The sequence below is a fragment of the Rhamphochromis longiceps genome, linkage group LG3 (assembly GCF_057381845.1).
Source record: "Rhamphochromis longiceps isolate RC_006_pf linkage group LG3, R_longiceps_female_GT1.1, whole genome shotgun sequence".
NCBI classification, from domain to species: Eukaryota; Metazoa; Chordata; class Actinopteri; order Cichliformes; family Cichlidae; genus Rhamphochromis; species Rhamphochromis longiceps.
In genome coordinates, this window is record NC_140559.1 from 44,008,331 (window position 1) to 44,024,775 (window position 16,445).

At 42.2% G+C, this 16,445-nt stretch overlaps 1 protein-coding gene and 1 long non-coding RNA gene across 3 annotated transcripts; one reads left to right on the forward strand and one right to left on the reverse strand.

Moving 5' to 3' along the window:
- Positions 1–1,420: 1,420 nt before the first annotated feature.
- LOC146674970 (uncharacterized) lies at positions 1,421–4,594 on the forward strand. Of its 2 annotated transcripts, none has more exons than XR_014909723.1 (3): positions 1,421–2,001; positions 2,268–2,420; positions 4,469–4,594. It is a non-coding gene; the product is annotated as an uncharacterized LOC146674970 (long non-coding RNA). The 2 variants fall into 2 exon arrangements; XR_014909725.1 differs by having other exon boundaries at positions 1,421–1,614.
- On the reverse strand, positions 3,821–15,233 carry tnfsf12 (TNF superfamily member 12). Its single transcript, XM_085399339.1, has 6 exons — positions 14,540–15,233; positions 13,039–13,120; positions 10,835–10,894; positions 10,662–10,685; positions 10,441–10,568; positions 3,821–7,814 (listed from the first exon to the last, which is right to left on the reverse strand). The coding sequence occupies exons 1-6, from the start codon at positions 14,789–14,791 to the stop codon at positions 7,539–7,541; spliced, it is 822 nt and encodes a 273-aa protein (XP_085255465.1). The 5' UTR covers positions 14,792–15,233; the 3' UTR covers positions 3,821–7,538.
- Positions 15,234–16,445: the final 1,212 nt, after the last annotated feature.

Here is a 16,445-nt window from a genome sequence, read left to right on the forward strand (position 1 = left end):
AATTGTCTTAGTCGCTCTGCTCTGATGGTGGATGCTGCAAGAGTCTGGAAGCTCTGAGGACGCCGCGCTGATTCAGTGTCTCCCCTTCGCAGGCCCCTCTGCCTCCCACACGCACACATGCACAGCAACCTTGAGGAGCAGATGACTGGTGATTCACAATGACTAAAAGGTGAAGAGTCACCCTGCTCTGCTATTCAGAACAGACTGCTGCCGCTCACAGACGAGCGTTCACTGTTATAGGAGCTTTGTACTCCCTAATAGGAGAGTCTGGAGATGATTTCAGCTCCCATGAGGTACACACTGGGAAGCCCTCTGCAGATAGCTCTACATCTCAGGTGAATACTCTTCTGTACTGTTCGTGTATTTTTACATTTATATCTTGGGCTTGTAGATGTTTTTGTTTTTAACGCTCATCAGTGTGGTCAATCGAGTCAGAACCCATCTTTTTACATTTGATGTCGATGTACTGATGTCTAACGTATTTAGTTTTCTTCTGTACATTACTTTGTAATCAGTATCTTGAAAGCCCAAAATGTATTAATATATTTATTAATTGCCCAAATAATTTAATATCTGCTTTCCTGCTATTAACAATTGGTTATTTGTTTCCATTAATATAAATATGACATATGCAACAAAAGTGAAAGTATGCCACAATACAATATCACATCTACACAATAATAATAAACAATAAAATGAGACATACTGGTGAAATACAAACTTCTAATAAAAATTAATCCTGAGCTGAACTACTCACAGGTAACGCCAGCAACAAGCTCACTTACTTTATATGACAAGGTGTCCATAACCAAAAAGACTGACATATTTTACTATTTATTGGTGAGGTGCAACAAACTGTAAAAACTGCTGGTCCCATCAAGCAGACAAGGAGTAACATAAGAATTTTTGAAAAATTGTTTCAGAGCCAAGCCAGAAGGTCAAACTTTACTGGTCAATTTACAGTTATGAGCTTTGAGTAAGTGACCAAAGAGGCAAAGTCATGGATACGCAACCATCCTATATTTTTTTTCAGGCATCTGGGGTAGATCCACAATATATATAATTTTGGGTGTCTTTGGACCCCCCCAGGAGGAACTACAAAAACACTGCTGAGGAAAAGGATGACTGGAATTCTGTGCCTAGCTTGTTGCCACTGTGACTCAACTTCAGATAAACAAAAGAAGATGGCTAGATGGACAGAAGTATGGATGGGCTCTTGCTCTAGGACGTTTGCGAGTGCAGCCAGTACCTTGTCATGGCACCACTTGTATCTGCCTTGGTTAAGAGCAGACATGTACACTAATAAGATATTGTAACAGCCACTATGGTGTGGTGTCCCTTTAAGACACCCAAGTCGAGGGTTGATGGTGTCATCAGTTTGTGCCACTGCTCTGCTCTCTCTCTCTGTGATGGTGTGAACATGTGCTTACACGCTAGTGCATGAGGAGGGACGGATTTTATGTTTTACCTCTCCAGACACCTTTGTTTGCAACGTTATGGGTTGTACGAACACTGTGCGCTATGTTTGTTAAGCTGCAGCCGTTCAACCGGGCTTATATGGTTGATTAAGAGAAGGTATATTAAAGAACACACTGTGGAATTCCCAACGCCAGCGTGAGTGTGTATTCTTTTGGCTACCCTGCTAAGTGTTTTGCCGCCTCCTCTCAACCACTAAACGCAACCCGACGTTACAATATGTGCCAGGGTTCCTGTAGAACTTGCACATTAGGTCATCTCTCGTGCCCCTGCTGTGCAGATTTGGATGGCTCCAACCTCCATAAGTCAACCCAAGTGTCAAAGAGCCCAAATGCAGACTCAGAAAAGGGCAATGGGATCAACCTGGACTTTATTTACTAAACTCAAGTGAAAACAGTACACACAGGAATTGTGGGTGGCACGTGGAACTCGAACGAGGGTCAGGAATCGTGTGTGGCATGGAACTTGAACAAGGGTCTTTTGCTAGCAAGTGGAGGGTGACTAGGAAAAAGCAATACTGGGCAGGTGAGTGTCCAGACAGATGAGAGGGAGTGGTTAGCATTTCCAGAGATGACCAGCGTCCAGGTGAGTGAAAAGAAGTGCGAATGAGGAGTATGGTGAATCCGAGAAGCTACTAGAAACACAAGGAGAACAGGATAAGTTAGCATGAACAAGAGAAATCACAAGATGCAAAGGAGGCCTAATACTAACGTAGATCATGAGACGAACTGGTGAAGAAAAGTTGAATGCGCTGGTCTTAAATACTGATGGCTGATTATCCTGGATCACAGACAGATGAGCATGACAGGCGTGTGGATGAGGGCTCCGCCCAGAGGTGGGACTCAGTGGAAACGTGGAAAAACACAGCCACTCTCCTGGACCATGACACCAAGTCACCTTCCTCTTGGGGTTGATTGACCCACGTTGCCCCTGAGCCCTGGGAGGTAAGCTTGACTGCTCTTAACTTCCTCTGGTACTCCTCCATATTTCTCATTTCTGCCTGGATCATGGTTTTCCTCTTTGTTAAGTTAAACTTTTCCAGATTTTTGGAAGCATGTGATGCCCAGACTGCACAGTGTGCTCGAATAAAGTTGGATTTTAAAGATTCCTTTCTCTTGGACCAGTGATTTAGAGTCCTTCCACTCTTGTCCTGATGTGGTTTTTAACCTACTTCTCTGACCTTGTTGTCTCTTGAATCTCTGAAGATGAAGGCAAACCTGCATTTGCCACTTTGAACTCTGCAATGAGAGATGACAGAGTAGTTGTAGTTGCCCAGATGTAGAGCCCAACTGGAGTAAAACTTGGAGCCAGCTTCTTAGGTGCTCAATGATCTTTCGTTCCACTCCTTCCACTGCTGTAAGCTGGACTTTATACACTATCAGAAACCACATCAACCTTGGAAGCAAGCGTTGTTGATACAGCCATGTCTGAAACTTCCCCAGGAGCCCAGATTTATCAGTAGTCTTCAACCACCCCTATGCTTTCTCTTCAGTATTGTGGATGCTGCTGCTGTCCCTTAGTCATCGTAGTCTGTGTTGCCACCTCATCAAGCTTGGTTAGGACCAATTTTGCCTGCACATGGGAAGATGTTGTGATTATAAGGTCATCCACGAAGTCCTTTATCACTGTTATCAGATGCTTCAGTTCTTCGCCGAGTCTCTGGTTACATTTTTCATGAGGTTCATAACAGGATGATAGGCTGGGGGAGACTGCACAACCAGTGACAATCGTTTTCTCGTGGTGCTGCCACTGGGTGATGCAGTTTGTGGTCTTGAAGCGGAGCTTGATCCCTCGCAGGTAGCTACAGATCATTCCCTTGATGCGGTCTGGGACGTGGTAATACTTTATGGCTATTCTGACAAGATTGTGAGGAATGTCTACAAAGTCCAGCCAGACTACTGTCAGATTGCTTTTCTTTGACCTGGCTTCATGTGTCATCTGGCCTAGGACTCCTCTGTGTTCCAGGCATCCCGTGAAGCATGGAATGCCTCTCTTTTGGATCAAGGTGTTCACATATCCATTTTCCATCATGTATGGAGTCATTCTCCTCTCCAATATTCAAGGCTGAGCAGGATAATGGTTCTAAATTGGCTTATGCTTTGTTAGCTGTTTTATGCTTCCCATTAACCTATTTTTGAGTCTCTTTCTTAAAAGAAATTGAGCTTTTCAAAAACAGTAAGGAAGGTTTATTTCAAAGTGTGAACAAAGTGGAAACGTAACAATGTTTAGGCAATGCATACATCATCATTTTACAGAGAACGTCTTCACAACATTACAGAATTTTCCGAAATGGCGATAAACTTTGACATTTAGAGAAAAAGGAATTGGGGCAGGGAAGTGTTCATGTGTGTGTTGTGTGTGTGTTTGTGGTGGCGGGGGTGGGATGAGGCATGTTTTTCCTCAAAAGACTTTAAGCTATGTGGTTCAGGTTCAGATTCAGGAAGTGAAAATTTAGAGGGTTGTTGGTGTGTGTGTGTGTAGTCTGATTGGTGCTGACAGGGAAGTATGAGGTGCACAGGGATGTGGAGGGGGGGATGACTGAGACATAAAGAGGAAAGAGGAAAATGATGAGGAAATCAAACAGGATATATCGTCTGCACTGCAGAATCGGACGTTTTTTTTCCATTTGAAAACATAAATGTTTGGTTCCAATTAAAAACGCTGCGATCGCTGCAGTAAAGTGCTGAGGAGAAACCAATGTGGTCCATCCACAAAAACTACTTATAAACAAGAGTGGGAGTGCAGAAACCCACGGCTAGAAATACACACTGTTTGCATTGTAGCAAGGAATATTACGGAAACCAGCAGCGTATGAGAGAATGGAAGGAGTTATATTTCCAGAAGGATATAAAAGTAAAACAAACCCAATACTAAAAGCTTTTAGATATTAAACTGAACTCTTAAATGTAACTTTCAGTTTGACACCATTCACCTCTCTTTTGCAGTCAGACACCAAATAACCAGAACTCTCTTTTTTTTCTTTTTTTCCGAGGTTAACCTGGAACGACTCCCTTGAAAATTGATGTTGGATCTTTTCCATGTTTCTGCAGAGTTCTGCTTTTGGTGTCACACAACTGATTTAATATCTGGCTTTTATAAATTCACTGTAATAAAAATGAAGCCACAAAAGGGTAAAAGGACAGACTACAGCAATGACTCTCAGTCGTTTTTGTCAGACCCATGCATACCCACAGTGCCCAGATGAGCTCTGGTAACCCTTTCACTGGTTGCCTTTGTTATAAATAATTTTATACAATAAAGGGTCCGTTTTTAGGGCCAGTTTGTTAAATTCTGACCCTGATACTACAATATTAACGCATACTGTGGGTGATGAAGTCATTTATCCATATTGCATAAATGGATAGATGACATTCATTTCCTTTTCTTAATTTATACTTAATTTTAGCTGTTTAACACTCACAATATAGCCCATTGGTATTTACCCTCTACTGTTAATCCATAACTTTCAGTTCACTATTTCTTACTTTTAGGTATCTGTTTTAACCATTTACTAACTGGTTAAAATACAAAAATGATAAATGTGAAGTAACATATGTGGTTGCTTTTGCTGTCGTGGGTCCTTTAGCTTAGCCCTTAGCAGCAGCCTCATCGCTGCTCTTTCATGTTTTAACTTTGTCCCGATGCTTCTTTCCTTTTGATATAAACTTTCATTGGCTCTTCATTTCAGTACCAGCTAACTTTTTGAACCTATTAGCATTTAACTTATGTAGTAGATTAGTTAGGGCTTGCATGGTGGTGCAAAGGTTAGCACTGTTACCTTACAACAAGAAGCGTCTGGGTTTGAATCTGCCAGGAGGCTGACGTGTCTGATATCCCTGTGTTGGTGTTCTCACTGCATTATCATAATGATGTCAGTCCAGTATCAAAATTGCAACTGACGAAGCACGTTGTTGTGATCGCATAACTTTAAAATATGGAGAAAAAAGTAAAACCATACCTTTGTTAAAATAAACCTCTCTTCTAAAACAAATGGTCAGCATTTCAAGTGTTTTCTTTGTTCATTTATAAAATATAACAAACATATTATCGGGTTAGTTTTGCTGTTAGCCAAATTTAGTTTATTTATCTTGGTTTGCTAACTTAGCTAACTTTTTGGCTAATGCTAACTGAATGCTAACTAACTCAGACAACGTCACTGGTCGGGTGCAATGCTGATCCTGGGCCAGCGTTATTATGATGATGTAGGAACAACACTGACACGAGGATATCAGACTGTGCATGGGGCTTTTCTGTGTAGAGAGAGGTGTCGAAGGTGTGCACGTCCTCTCACAGCGCTCCTACAATGCCACACTTGGTAAGAAAATGGCTTTCTGTTACCTCTCTGAAACTGCAGAGTTATATCCTGGTGTACAAGAATCTCTGGTTGGACGTCACTGGTCTGCAATCAGTAGTGCTAATGTTGCACACTGTTTACCGCATTGAGAGGGCTGATTAGCAGAAGGGTTTAATAATCTATTTTGTAACTTGGAGATGACTTTGTGAAGCTCCATGTGTTCAGGTGCAGGGTAGCATCTTCAATAAAAGTAGAAAATGTTTTACTAACATGAGCAGGTTCATTTGAGAGGTGTGAATATCCATGACAGAGGATTTCTCAGGCATGAAAGTATTTGGATCTCCTTCTAAGAGGTTTCAGTCAGATTTAAAGGAAATCACTAAGTGTAATAAGATTATCTGTTGAAAATTTGGGTTTTAGTCATGCATATACAGTTTCTTTGTTAGTTTTTTCGGGGCCACTTATCTCACCCCTCGCCCTATGGCAACTGGGATTGGCTCCAGCACTGCTGTGACCCTGAATTGGATTAATGAAAGCTTTTCAAATGGTCACAAAGAACAGAAAATGCATAGATTTCTGCCAAATAAGATAACACTGAGTTTGCTGTACGTGAACCGATTGTGCCTACATGCGCAGTCGACCATTAAAGACCCATCATCAGCCACAACGATGACTGCAAAACAAAAACATCCAGCTGAGGCTGACAGAAAACGGCTGTTTTTATATGAATTCGCTCAGGGGTGAATGAAAGCGTGTACCAGTTTCATGGCAGTGCATTTCATTTTTGTGATGTTCTTTCTGTTAGTTCTTTGTGAATAACTTACATAAGCATCTATACTTTGCCAACGTGATGAAAAAAAAAGGAAAATGTATTAACTTCATTTATAATACAGCTTTATCTGTATTTTGGCTGAATAATTAACAGTTTTATCAGGTTATTTCTTGAAAAATGGTCATCAATCAGGTGAAGAAGAGGGAGTAAGGACAAGCTATATTTAAAGCTCTATGCTTCGCTCGGTATAACTTGCACAACAAAGTATACAAACAATCATTTTAACCTTACAAAAAGATAACAAATTCACATCCATGGCATTTAAAACACCGCCCAAACCATCTCCTTGATAAAATGTAAAATGTGTGTAAAATATATCCAAAGTATTTAAAGAAAATGCTTGCATTGATATTATAAAATCAGTATAAACAGAAACAAAATTGATTTGTAAGATTTCATACACACTGACGCTACATTGTATAAAATATATGACAACTCGTGTAGGCCGCTTGCAGATGTGCTCTCAGCTGTGGAAGTGGAAGGTGCATGCACAGCTTTACTCATAGTCTTATAAAGAGTTTAAGCACAATTTATAGCGTAATACACAGGCTAAGATGAACATCCAAGGAGTTTTCTTCTGCTTCTTCTTTTTTATATGAAGCCCTTTATCTACAGAACAGCTCCCATCACATCTGTTCCCTCGGCAGACATTCACTGCGGGCCTTGGTTTTATTCCAAAAATCTGCGTTCCAAAACAGCTCTGCAGTCCAGAGGGAAAAAAAATCCACAACAGCTTCCCCAAATGTCAGGGTTTGTCTTTCAAATTAACGTCTTTGGGAAGAAGCCGTAGCATTAAGCGATGCCTCGACCGCTTATGACAGCTTCACCATTTATAAAACAATCTTGTCCGCACAAAAACAAGTTAGTTCTCTGATGAGTCTGTTTACTCGTTAAAACAAACAAACAAAAACAAACAAAAAGTTTCCACAGTGCGCTTCAGTTAACTTTAAAGATGCTAAAGACGTGAGGCGAGGCGGAGGGATTGCCTACGCTGTGGAGTCTGAAGGACGGGCCCGTAATGGCCTGCAGCTCCGTGCCTTTGTCCAGTCGCAGGAGGCCGGACACCTGGCAGGGCTTCAGGAAGTGGAAAGGGTGCGGCCCGGCAGAGGGGGTTGTCCCGTAGCCTTCCATGCATTGCAGCTTCTGAGCCCTCAAGCCAAGGGTCACCACGTCCAGCTTCACGTACTGAGACTGCTGCTCGTTGAACAACACCTGAATGGACAGAGAAGATGATCTCTCATGAACAGGTCAGCAGAGGGAGAACTTGTTTCTGGAGTATTCATGTGAAACCCAAGCACACTGTCTCGGGATTTCATGACTTTTTCTTTCTCTTTTTTTTTTTTTCCTTTTGCTTAGATTTTCTCCAGACTTCTGTCAGCCTGACAAGGAGGAAGGCCTGGATACTTGAGATTACCCAAAACCTGATACCCAGCTCTCCAAAAACATGATTCATACATCTACACTATGACTGCTCGAGCTAAATAAAGCTTGCTTCTAGCTTTGCATGCAGACTTTTTTAATTCACCCTACTATCCAACCGTCCATGCATTTTCTTCCACCTATCCAATTCAGAGTCACAGGGGGGCTGGAGCCTAATTCACCAGACTAAAAGTAAGAAATGTATTTTTATAGGTGTGATGCTTTAACCTGGATCTCTGTTTTATTTAAGATGTTTTCAGCTGGATTCATCTTTCTCAGAATCGTCAGTGTTTGAACTTTGTCTTAACCATCCCATGAACCCGTTTCAGTTTACTTTAATTTCACTTTAAATTATTACCCAACCATAGTCTGAAATTGTTTTTTGAAATTAAGTTGGCAGGATAAAAATATAGAATTTTGTGAAATAATATAAAGATACCTAATCAACTTTAAAGCTGCATTTATACCTTTGGGACAAAACATTTTCATTTTGACTCTGTTTTGGTCTTTTACATAGACTGTATATAAAAGATGGATGTGCCCATCACAAACACGAAGTATGACACAGTATGTGGTTTCAGAAGAAGTCAGGTTAAAGGGAAGTCATATAATGAAGTACTTCATTATATGACTTTGTAAAAAAAAAAAAAAGTTAAAAAAAGATGAATTTATGTCATCAGTCACCAGCAGATGACAAAGACTTTGATTTTTTTGATTTGTTTCCTGTAAGAGTGTACTCCTCTTACTGCGAATATGGGTTTCTTAATCATTTTGTCATAAAAGGAATTAAACAGAGCTGCCCGTTCCAGGAAATAATTCACTGTCAGCGAAAACTGAATTCCCTAAAAATACATTACACAATGTCGACTTTGTTTGCTGCATTACATATTGGCTAATGCGTAACTGTAAACAGTACAAAGCCTCAGGGTTTAAAGAGTGAAGCCAATGTAGAAGTAACTTAGCTTGTGTTCTTTTTAATAGTCACCAGGGGGCGATACAGGTACAAAAATAATTCTAATCCTATATACATTTAAGGCAAAATGTCTCTTTCTTGACCTCTTTAAACACTTTCCTGTTGAGTTTATGGACTTAGTCACTCATTTGAATTAAAAACTTAAGTAAACATTTGTCATACCAAGTTCCAGAAAGGAGGATTAGCCAAGGTGTGCTTGCTGACTAACAACTTGTGAGGTATAATTCATTAGCCAGTGATTTTTGTTTTGTAACATTACTGCAAAAATATTGTTTTACAGTAGCATTATGAATTTTAAAACCTTAAGCAGAGGACATTAATACTGTGCAACCAAATTTTCTTTGAAGGGTTTATATTAAAAGTGAACAGCTAGATAGCTAGCTTAGTTAGCAAGGTATGCTAACTAAGCTAGCTAGCGCAAGCGGATCGGCTCCAGTCCAATTATGTTCTTCAGCAACCAGTGCAAATTTTGATTTAATTTTAGTCATAAGTCTAAAGTCATAGTCAGTTTTAATCGAATAAATCTCATAAAATTATAGTAAATATTAAATCTAAAGGTGATTCAGTTGATTAAAATATGAAGCGTAAAAGTGTGGCGTAGTTTGGTGTCCTACTTTTATTGACATCAAATGTGAAATGTGTCCATATGTCTGCTCTTGTCTTTGTCAAAAGCACTAACATTTTGTCACATTTTAATGAGAAACAGGGAGATTTCTGAGTTCTGTTTCCAAAAAAAAGCTGTACCGTTGCCCGAGGGCTGATCGATTGTTAGCATCTAACCACTGGATCGCTGCCAAACACGTTCTGCCTTTCTACAACTTAATTATTTGTCTTTGGATCTCATCTCTCCAGAATATTTTCATCTCGTTCCTATTCGCAGACGTAAGCATCAGTAAAATTATTTCTCTCAATGAAAAAGGTCGTTGAGAGAAATTACTTGACAATGAAATTAACACTGATGGAAAATTGAACTTTAAAAAAAAAAAAAAAAAAGATGTGGGCATCTTTTATTTACAGTTCACCAGAACCTGAGGGAAATATCTGGATCTTTACTTCATCTTTGCTTGCATATCACTGTGTACATCAGCTAGCTGCCAACTGGGAACCATTTTGATTTTGTACAGTTTATCACACACAAACAGGCAGGACTAACCTGGTGTTTTTTTCTTTTGTGTAAAGAGAAAACATGCTAACTCCACTCAGAGGCGCTCTGTCTGGGTTCAAAGCACACCACTGAGCTGCCTTTAATACTGCCCACATTCATTTGAGGCATTATTAATGGAAAAGTTGTGACTGGTTCAGCTTTAAGGTAGAGGTGCGGCTGCCAGACAGTCCCAGACTAATGCTGGGTTAGCTTAGATAAGCCCAGACTCCTTGTTTAATAGCCACACCTTGTATGCAGAGTTTGCAGCTCAAAATAAACTATCGCTCCCAGCAGAAACTCACCTGGCAAAACAGGAAGTAGACGCCTGCTTTCTCCACGGTGAAGGTGCCCTGCTCCTTGTTGTACCTCACCGCTTTACTCATATTCAGCGTCCTCTCTTCCCAGCCCTTGATCACCCCACCTTCTCCCACTGTTAGACACACGCACACACATCCCAGGTCATTCCTCTCAGAGACAAAAGATTCAAAGATCAACCTCTGTCCTTCACTTTTACGACTCTTACCTTGCTGAGAGGAGACTTTGGTTACTGACGGAAAGCAAAAGCGATTTTGAAAGAAAAGGAAAAGGGAAAGTGAATTAAGATTTTATGAGTGCAATCGTATAGGGGTATATGATTGAAAACACTTCAGCAGATGCTACACGAGACAGCTACGAGAGATCTGCCAAGCCACTTACTCTCAAAATGAGACGCCGCTTTCCTTCCATTTCCACTCCTCCCTGCTTTCGACGTCCTCTCTGTAAAAGGGAGGCAGGAAAGGAGACTGAATGCACATAAAAATGACGTCTGTGGGGTTTTTTCTTGAAAAATTTATTTGGACAAAGCAATCATCCCCATCTCTATCTGTCTAATAACATGAAGCGTTAATTTGGTGCCATTCAGATCCAGACCTGGCTGGCTCTAACAGGGTTAGCAGATGGGTAAAGGATTTCCTTTCACGTGCTTCAATAATATTTCCTCAAACTATTATTTTCGGTCAGAAGCGCGTGCCTCCTCACCACCACACGCACACACACGTTTAGCAGCTAATCTTGGAGCCAGTTGGTCGCAGTCATGTAGAAAATACTGAATACAGAGATTGGATGGAAGGAAGGAGGCTGGAGAGATCTGATTGGAAGGAAGGGTGAAAAAAAATTAGAAAACCAATAAAACCCCTAAGATGGACAGGGGGAAAGTGACTGATAAAGCAGAAAAGGACAGGCATTAAAAGGCAAAGCTGAAGAACTAAAAGGCTAAGCAAGAAAAATGAAGTGCAGGAACAGGAGAGTCAAAGAGGGTCTTTGGCTGCAGCAAGACAGAGTGAAGCAACAGCCAGCTTCATCCAAGAACAAGCTCAGATAGCTGCAATAAATAAAGCACAGCACTGATGACCGCCTGCTCTTATTCCCCACTAAAAGTTTTTTTAGGGTTTTTTTGCCTTACAATCCAGCCGATTTCAAACACTGATACAACTCTGTGTATGAACTGTGAATTACACACTTTATGTTTCAGGATGAGACGGGCCAAACGCCCCCAATGGTCATCATTCGGGAATATTGAGCCCCTGTGAAAATAACTCACATGTGGGTGACCCTGTGGACTTTGGATTTGCTATGGCCGAGCGTAAAGCCCTCAGGCTGGCCAGATTTTCTCGACTTAAGCTGTCGGTCTTTTCAGAGGAGAACATAACAGCAGTGTCCTGCTGAAAGGCAAGACTGGAAAAAGCTGTTTGCTCTTCTTATTCCCTCGTTTTCTTTTTTTCCATTGACAGCCATGAGTTTCTGACAGTTTAATGAGATATTAGTTACTAAAACCAATAAGCTAGCACTTAGAGGATATCAATACAGATACACTGGTGAAATCTAGACTCTAATCCCCTTTAAAAAGCCCTCGTGTGGGTTCACTCTCGGGCAAAACGTGGACAATCAAGCAGTCTCGTGATGGTGACGCAAGCAGAGGCTATAAATACAGCAATGATAGGTCATCAAATATCACCGCTTTCACAACAAATCATAGCTGTGTCAGTCGTGTGTTCTGGCGGTGGGGAAAAAAATCAATTTCATTGCCCGAAAGCGTGCAACAAGGCCCCCAGCGCCCGCGCCAGCTGCTTTTTTTCTGGGACTCGAGGCCGCTCTGGTCAGACCTGTAATTTCTGAAACAGTCTTCCAGCTGCCTACTTTTTCCTGTGTCAACTTTTAGCAGCGGGTAGTGCCTGCGGCCCGCGAGACCTGACCAAAGTGGCATGTGGGGCCAAGACTGGCCAGCGCTCTGCGTTAAATGTTCTTCCTAAAAAAACAACAGTTGGTAAGGAGACTGTGTCTGTGGCAATTTGGAGAGCTGAAAGGACAGGACGTCTTATACATGCCGGTGGTGCTGCAGTGCAAGAAAAATGTCAGGCTTTGGCAGGCTTTCGAGACGCAGTACCATCTAGATTTGGGCGGATTGGGCCTAATATCGATAGTATCGATACAAATGCTGGTATTGGCGCGATAGGATCGCATTAATGTCCTACTAAGTTCAGTGTGTAGCCAACTGAATTTTATTGGAAAAGGAAAAATATCAAACATCTACTGTGAAAAATGGCCTAACGTCTGTTTTAATTACAGACTTCAGCACATTTAAACAACAGAAGTTAATGTGCTTTAGAGATGGACACATTTAGACTCCAGGTCCTTAAAAAATCACTTTCAAAATACATGAAAAGATGAAAGGTGTGTTTTCTCTTAGTAACTACTCATCACTAACCATTTAAATGTGTTAGGAATTAGCAAATTGATGATTCATCTCATAAATCTGCTACATAAGCTGCCTTTAGAGGTTAAAAGTATTGCTGAAACACTGGCCATGAATTTACTTGGTATGGGATCGATACCAAATTAGCAGTATATCACAGCACTAGTACCATCTCTCTTCACTCGATGCCCCACCAGCAGCTCTCTCTTCTCCAGGATCAGCTGAACAATGGCCTTCCTCTGTTTGTTGACCTGTTGAAACACACAGAAAAAACCAAGCTATTAACAAACGGCCAGTTATTTTTCTCATAACTTTTTTTTTCTGGCACAGAACCCACTCACGGCCACAGACAGCCTTTATTTCCTGCCAGCCACATAAGCAGCAGACTGTCTCTGGCAGTATCCTGCCCCCTTTGCTGCCATTCTAGCTGTAAATCTACCACTTCCTCAGCGACTGGTTGCGACACCTAATGCATGTTTTCAGCACTTCGAATTCTTCACATGTCATTTTTTTTCCACAAGAAAGAAATTGATTTTGTCAAGCCAGACAGGATTTAAACCCTCAACTGGAAGGTGGCTGGGGGGGAGACTCCACTGGGTGACCGAAGGAGGCCTAAATCGAGTAAGAGGAGAAGCTGCTCCAGAGGAGGGGGGAAGAAGTATGTTTAAATTTACTGCTACTGTGGAAAAGCAGGCCGAGAGAGCTGCAGTGCACCCTCCAGACGTTCACTCACTGGGCTCTCATCAGAAGTTGGCTAACGGCAAATGGACAGAACAGGGGCCCCCTTGGGGAGGGCTCCAGCAACACTCCACGTGTCCAATTTTGGGGGGTATTTGTGTTATGTGCAGGTTTCTTGCCCCCCCCCCCCTCTCTTTCTCCTGATATAAAATCCATTGCAATCTGGTTTTGTGAAATACACTGAACTCAAAAACAGAAAAAAAAACAAGAAGAATTTCCATTCTGGCTCCTTTAGGAAATTTATTTGTCTTGTGATGCAATCTAGTGTCGGATATTTGCTGCAAGTGCAAAACAGAAAAAGAAGGAGAGTGGAAAAAAGTTTAGGAAAGCTGCACTTTGCAGGAGATTTAGAAGCGTTTGCTTGTGCGGGCTGAAAATGATTTACACTTGCCACGCTTTATCGTGCAGCCCGTTTCACGCCTCGAGTCCCCGGCAGACTCGAGGCAGTGGGGTGAGCGGGCATACGCCAAATAGCTGAGGCTTTCCAGTAAAATTAGATTAAAAAAAAAAAAAAAAAAGGAGCACAACTGGCACCAGAGTAATTAATCATGATCCCCCACCCGGGGAGAATGGGGGTGGAGGTGGTTAACAGGGGGAGGCGGACACAAAAACAAGCAACAACTCGGCACAATTTGACTGCGTTTATTGCCGAGTAATAAAAGTGCCAAGCAGAGAAATGGTGCGAGAGAATAAGTAGTCTACGTGCGAGGGGCGAGAGAAAAGGGGGAGGGTGAAGTGTGGATTTGTCCATATGCCCCCAGCCAAGATTCCCGTAACCGCAGCCACAAAAGAAGTTACATAAGAAACACTTGATGGTCTTTCAAAAAAAAAAAAAGTTGCAGGAGAGTAAATATTATTGTTGGTGCAAAAACGGAGAGGGGCTGTCTGCACGCTCGAATTATTAAGGTCTTTTTCTAAAGTATGACACAAACCTGCTCGAGTCGGTCCTGCAGGATCTTGAAGGACTGAGACAGGTCCCGCGTCTGTCGCAAAGTCCACGCCGTAAACAGCGCGCTGCATGCGGCCAGAGACAGAGCCACCAGGGCCAGAGAAGCCCAGACGACCCGCAGCCTGCGTACTCGTCTCCTCTGCAGAATCCGATGCATATTGGTGCAGACTGCGCTGCTAATCACCGCCGCAGACCATCCGAAATCCCCCGCTTCAACTCCATTCCAGCAGAGCATGAAGTCCCTCCAAATGCATTTCAGTCCAAATGTCCAGTCTGGCAATAAGAGGACAGGCTGTGACCGCTCTGTAGGATCTGCTCTTTAACTTTTAGCTTTATCTGGCAGATGAGTTTGAAAGCAAAGCAGCAAAAACATCTGATCAAATCACGGCCACCATCCTCCGTGTGTGCAGGCCGTCTCCAAATACAAGAAAACTGTGCAACTGGCGCACATCAACTGTTGCATCCTTCTCCTTGTGATTCGTTGACTCAGCTCTCTTGTCTTCCCTTTAAACGGCGTGCTGGGGGGTCAGTCTATTAGACAGACAGACCGAGCACACATGAATGTACACACACGCGCTGAGAGAGACGCACACACACGCAGCCACACACTCTCTGCTGGAGGCGAACTTTGCCTGCGCCCTGAATTTTTGATACCAGCTGGCAGCCGCCGTGAAAATCGACGAGGGGAGCGCACGGAAAGCTTTACGCGAGGCTTCCGCTGCTTGTCAAATCACTCTCATCAACTCCAAATATGTGCCATTCATGTCCGCGACAGTGCCGTGTGCAACCACACGGTGGCTGTATAGACTCACGATCTGCACGCTGCACGTTTGGTTTCCACTGTGCCATCAACAGGTGAGCCAGAGAGCAAAGTTTTCATTCATAATTGAATTTATAAAAAGAAAAGAAAAAAAGATAAACCGTTCCAGGGAACAAAAGGACAGTGGGTTCAAACAGGAGTACCAGCTCCTTCTATACAAAGCACAGAGGTTCTTATCTTCAGAGAATTTCACGTGGTGACACTGTGTCCTGACCACTAGATCTCTGCAACTCCTAAAATATTTTCTGGAGAGCGCGTTGAATCATTTTAAACAAGCACGCTGCTGAAGCCACATTTACAAAATGACGCTGTTCATTAAAATAGCAGGGGTATGAGGCGCTTTTCAGAGCTCTAGTGCCTTTTTACGAGGCCCCACACAGCAGGCACCATATCAAACAGTAAATTAAAATCAAACTTGAATTTAAAAGTAGCCCGAGGAGTCACGCTGATGCTTTTCTTAAAGAAGAACAAACCTTTCATTGCTCACATACTGTCTTCTTCTTCTTTCCAGCCTTTGTTGGACAGCACTGCTGGCACCTCACCTGCCGATCTGAACGTCTAACGCACGCACACGTATGTGAGAATGAGCATCCTTGTGCACATTTGTGTGAAAATGAAGGGTTAGGGTTAAAATAACTTCCTGCCCAAAAAGATTAGAATAAATCTACAGTTTTCCAGTGAACATATAGGTGAACACAGAGACTTTTGGAATAACATGCTCTGGGCAGCCCAATGAAAGACAGAGCTGTTTGGCCACAGGAGCAGTAGACTTGTTTGGACCCAATGTGGCTTTTCAGGAGAAGAACCATCTGTAAAGCATAGCGGTGGAAATGTTTTCATTTGGGGTTTCTTGCTTCAAACTTTGGTGAGTTTGCAGTCATTGATTCAGAGTGAATGTTGATCAGGAGCACGCAGCAAATCCGCAAAGGCCCACTTGCAGGAATGGAAGAAAACCCTTAAATGTACTGCACGGAAGGACGGTCTAACATTTCAGCAAGCAGATGCCAAGCGCTGTGGACGATTATGCAAATGTTACATCTATCGATAAATATATAAATTTTTGTTTGCA

Coding starts and splice junctions, on each gene's coding strand:
- tnfsf12 (XM_085399339.1), bottom strand. CDS start 14,791: ATGCTCTGCTGGAATGGAGTTGAAGCGGGGGATTTCGGATGGTCTGCG. Junction 10,895..13,038: donor GCATCGAGTGAAGAGAGATG/GTACTAGTGCTG, acceptor TCCCTTTTACAG/AGAGGACGTCGAAAGCAGGG. Junction 10,686..10,834: donor AGCGGCGTCTCATTTTGAGA/GTAAGTGGCTTG, acceptor GCTTTCCGTCAG/TAACCAAAGTCTCCTCTCAG.